Source organism: Phoenix dactylifera, chromosome 3 (assembly GCF_051530095.1).
Source record: "Phoenix dactylifera cultivar Ajwa chromosome 3, Ajwa_hap1_PhDact_Kaust_v1.1, whole genome shotgun sequence".
NCBI lineage: Eukaryota > Viridiplantae > Streptophyta > Magnoliopsida > Arecales > Arecaceae > Phoenix > Phoenix dactylifera.
Genome location: NC_143192.1, coordinates 14,178,911 through 14,183,150, shown reverse-complemented (window position 1 = coordinate 14,183,150; position 4,240 = coordinate 14,178,911). Strand labels below are relative to the sequence as shown.

At 43.9% G+C, this 4,240-nt stretch overlaps 1 protein-coding gene across 1 annotated transcript; it reads right to left on the bottom strand.

Moving 5' to 3' along the window:
- Window positions 1-387: 387 nt before the first annotated feature.
- LOC103711960 (uncharacterized) lies at window positions 388-3,461 on the bottom strand. The gene is made up of 2 exons (XM_008798294.4): window positions 3,052-3,461; window positions 388-1,308 (listed from the first exon to the last, which is right to left on the bottom strand). The coding sequence occupies exons 1-2, from the start codon at window positions 3,322-3,324 to the stop codon at window positions 730-732; spliced, it is 852 nt and encodes a 283-aa protein (XP_008796516.3). The 5' UTR covers window positions 3,325-3,461; the 3' UTR covers window positions 388-729.
- Window positions 3,462-4,240: the final 779 nt, after the last annotated feature.

Genomic DNA, 4,240 nt, shown 5'->3' with positions numbered 1-4,240 from the left:
CTTTCTTTCCTTCCTTCCTTCGTTCTTCTCTCAGAAGACGAACCGAGCTTGGAGTCGGAGATGGGGAGGGCTGAGGCTCGGTCTTGCGCTCGGGCTCGGGCAAACGAGCTTTACGAGCCCGAGCCCGAGCCGGGCTTTGCTCAGCGAGCTCGAGCCCGAGCCTAATACAGGGCTCGGTACCGAGCCCGAGCCCGAGCCCGAGCCTAGACTCGTTTTCCTCCTCGGGCTCGGCTCGGCTCGTTAACAGCCCTAATCGCATGATTCTCAAAACTATACTTATTTTTTTGGGAAAGAAAGTTTGAGCCCATAGACATAATAGTCAATAAAGCATAGTATTAGGGAGAGGGAAAAGAAAAAAAAAACACTTCATGTAAAAAGAGAATGTACTTTTTGGATAAACTTTATTTATATATCTCTTTGATTCATCCCACATAAACATATCATCCTCCTCGGATTACAAGAGATGTATTTCTTCCTCTCTCTGAACACTACCTTCCACTTATCATTTGGAACGGGAAACTTGGATACGTGTTGGCCTCCCTGGAAGGGTCAGTAGCCAACGCATCGTCCCTTGGCTCAAAATTTTATGCACTATGGCTGGAAGTATTATGTACATAAACTAAATAAATAGTGCTAAAAAGACAAAATCCAAAAGGACTACACAAATAAAAATATAAAAAGATAAAAGAAATGCCACTTTCCAGCCATTGCATGCAGGGCGGATTCTACCTATCGCGTGCTTGCCCGAATTGCCACCGATGGCGGCCGCCGGCCTTCACGTTGCAGCAAACCCATCAGAACCACTCTCTTCTTGTGCTCCTCCGAGCTCATATCAATCTCACCATCGCCCTTCCCGCCAACAGCAATCCTCGCCGCAGTTGTCGCCACGCTGAATCGAGGCAGGAGGTAGAGCCATGCACTCATGCAAACGATGGCGCAGGCCCGGCCGAGTAGAAGCGTCAGAGTGAGCGCCACGGCGAGCACCGACAGCCCGACGCAGGAGTCGATACTATATCCGATCGTCCCGCTGCACTTCTTCCAGGGTTTTCTGTGGTTGGAGCTGCGCAGAATTGCGGCGGAGGCGGTGCGGTGGCCGGGTTCAGGCGAGCCGGGGTGGCTGGTCCGGGTGCCGGTCCGGGCTGCGTCGCGCATCCGGTAGAGTGACGCTGGCTGGCTGCGGGCATCACACTTGGAGGCAACATGGCGAACTTGGAGGCTGTGTGGCTCCGCGGTGACGTCGGGCTTTGCTGCAGAAATCTGGGGTTGGTGGTGGTGGTGGGGCAAAGAGCGGCTCTCTCTGATCTTGTCCTGTTTCAGGAGAGAAGAGATTCAGTAAATCTAAGTCTCTGTCTTTTGTCATTAAGATATAAGATTAATCTTTTTAAAATTTATTCTAAATCATTGGTCTAGAAGAGGAAAGAAACATGCAGCATATTATATGATCCCATTTTAATCTAAGTGGTGGTCGTTTCGGGGAGAAAAGGATGTGAGAGATGACTCTTCATTAAACAAAAGGAACAAAAAGCTAAACTATCAAAAATCTACAAATAATATTAAAGTTCATGATAGCATATATATCCAACTCTCTCCTCCCCCCTCCCCACCAAAAACTTGCGCTAACTTTGATTTTTAAGGATAATCCTTGTGGGTTTATGTAGCATGGCTCAAAGAGAAAAAGTTACAAACCCTTAGCTCATCAATAACAACTACCATTTAAAAACTGTAGTCCTATCCATTAGAAAAGCCGGTTGCTGCGGTCAAATTCGAAGCATTGCACTCATGGTATGTTCAAAAAAAAAGCAATAGACAAAGGGGAACTGACCTTAAACAAGCAGGTGTATCAGCTCATAGATATATTTCAGTGATAATGAAATATAATATAATCATGCCCCAAGAATCCAACAGCTAACAGTAACAGACATTACTTGTGAGATACTTCTATGACAACAATTTGTTTAAGATAATAAGGTCTTAAGATAAGTCCATTATTGAAAATAGTGTACGAAGTCGTAGATCGAGAAGATATTTTCCCAACCAGCCTTTTTTCTGAAGTGGTCGGCATCGCTCCTCCTCTCTCAAGCGGTGGGGATCAGGTTCGAATTTCGACGGGAGGCACTTTCTATACTCTCGTGGTGTATCATGCAACAATAAACTATTGGACAAGGAACTGTGGATGGTTTGATCTTGACTTCATCTCTCCAGATTTTTCTAGTTTTGGTTCCACAAGATGGAGAGAGATTATAGCTCATTTTAAGCTGTTTATATATATCGAAAGACGAACAGAGCTGCAGACTAGATCGCCTCCTTCGCTGCTCACTATTCGCAAGAGATCTTTTGGATATATTTTGTAGCTACCTCTTCATCTTTATGCCATCTCTTTTTTCTTGACTCTATTAGCTGTACTCATGCTAGAGTTGTGTGAGCAACCGTGTACCAAAAAAAAAAAAAAAAGCTTCAATTTTAGACCAAGATGGAACCTCCATAACAATTCAGGCGGTATCTTTCGCACGAAAAGAATGATCAATCTTCTATTTTTGGCCCTGCCTCCAAACTCCTACATTCATCCGTCTTCATAGATCTTAAAGCAGCCGTTTACCCCTGTCCCTCCATGGTGGTCTCTTTTTGGCCAAACAGATCAACTCCAACCGTTTTGTAGAACAAACGGTTCGAAAATCCTGAGTACACGCTGTCCGGGTCAAGAACACGCCGTCCAGCGGAAGGCTTCTTAGATTTTTCCTTTTAATCCCTCGTGATTCGTGCTCGACGTTCATCATCGAATCCCGGCGGGATCGAGCAAGAGCGCAACCCTTTCACGTGAATCTCGCCTCGACCAACGGTAGACTTCGATCTCAGTCGTTGGGAGGAGAGCGTTGAACAAAAGCGAAGTTTCTTTAATGAGACCCTGTACCCTAGACCGAGATTCTTTTCTCTTCTCTTCTTATTTTTCATCACAATTATTCTTTCTATTCCTTCTTCAACGTGATAAGAATAACAAGAACAAGAAGAGCTAGAATTTGATAAGAAAAATATCTTCAAGATTGGATGGCTTACCTTCCTAAATTTCTGGAAGAAGCTCTTCTTCGCAGACGCCGGCTTCTCCTTCGGTGCACCTCCGGGGGTTGCATCGGCCACGGCATCCACCGGCACGGTCCTCTTCTTGGCCCGAAAACTCAAGCAAGAGAACCGAGAAGCTTTGACGACACGGGAGCCCGGCGCCTCGGTGCTGCCGGAATCCGACAACGGCGACCCTCCGAAGCATGACGAAATCCAAGAAAATCGCCTCCGGCGACGTGTTTTGGAGGTGGAGTTCTTCTTGGAATCCATGGCCGGAGAACGGATGCAAGCAAAAGAAGATGAATAAGAGGGAAAAAGTCACTTATCTAGGAGTAGTTATGAAACGAAGGCCAATGGTGGTGGAGGGAAGACTTGCGATAGAGGAGAGTGGGTCAGAAAACTACCACAACGACTAATAATTAAAAGAACTTTTCTCACGCGTCTCCGTGTCCCAACCCGGTGTTTCCAAAAACGCCCTCGGATCGTCAAGGTGGTACCGTTCCCTTCGAATTCGAAACCTTTTGGCTAAACCTTTTATAGTTGCATGAACCCTTGGATGATCTTCGTCTTCCTTCCCACGTCTCTCTCTCTCTCTCCAACTAACTCTCCTTTTCACTGTAAAAATTTTAGAACATAATAGTTCTCCGTTCTCATAATCCAATCTAAAATTAATCCTTTTCTATAAAAATATATATAGCTAAATTCTCTCGCTCATTCCAAACTAGCAAAACTTCATATTACTAACAATAGCTGCATATTACCGAAAAAGAAAACTTCTTCTACAACAAAGTTTTCTCGGAAAAAGGAAAACAAGTTGCTAGAATTATAAATAATGACAGATTTTTTAGAAGTTTTTATCCTTAATTATCTTCAAATTCAAGTCTTCATAAGAGGCAGTAGCATTTGGGAAGGATTCAATTGAGTCCAAATGATAAATTATTCAATTGGGTACTTTGGTCCTAGAGAAAGAGGGCAGATTAATATAGTTTATGATACAAATGTAGCTTAGTTGACCAAGTAAACAAGCTTTTACAAGGTCTAAGTCAAGCACATTTTCCCTCGTTCCCAAAGTCTATACATGTGAGAATTTAGATATGTAAACTAAAACAATCGTTTTCCATTAACCGCCGCTCTAATTTCATATTTGGAAGTTAGGATATTGACATTTGCTACCATTTTATATTGT

Bases quoted from the DNA above. Each gene is read 5' to 3' on its own strand.
- LOC103711960 (XM_008798294.4), bottom strand. From the start codon at position 3,324: ATGGATTCCAAGAAGAACTCCACCTCCAAAACACGTCGCCGGAGGCGA. The intron at 1,309-3,051 runs GTAAGCCATCCA...CTCCTGAAACAG, and splicing joins TCTTCCAGAAATTTAGGAAG to GACAAGATCAGAGAGAGCCG.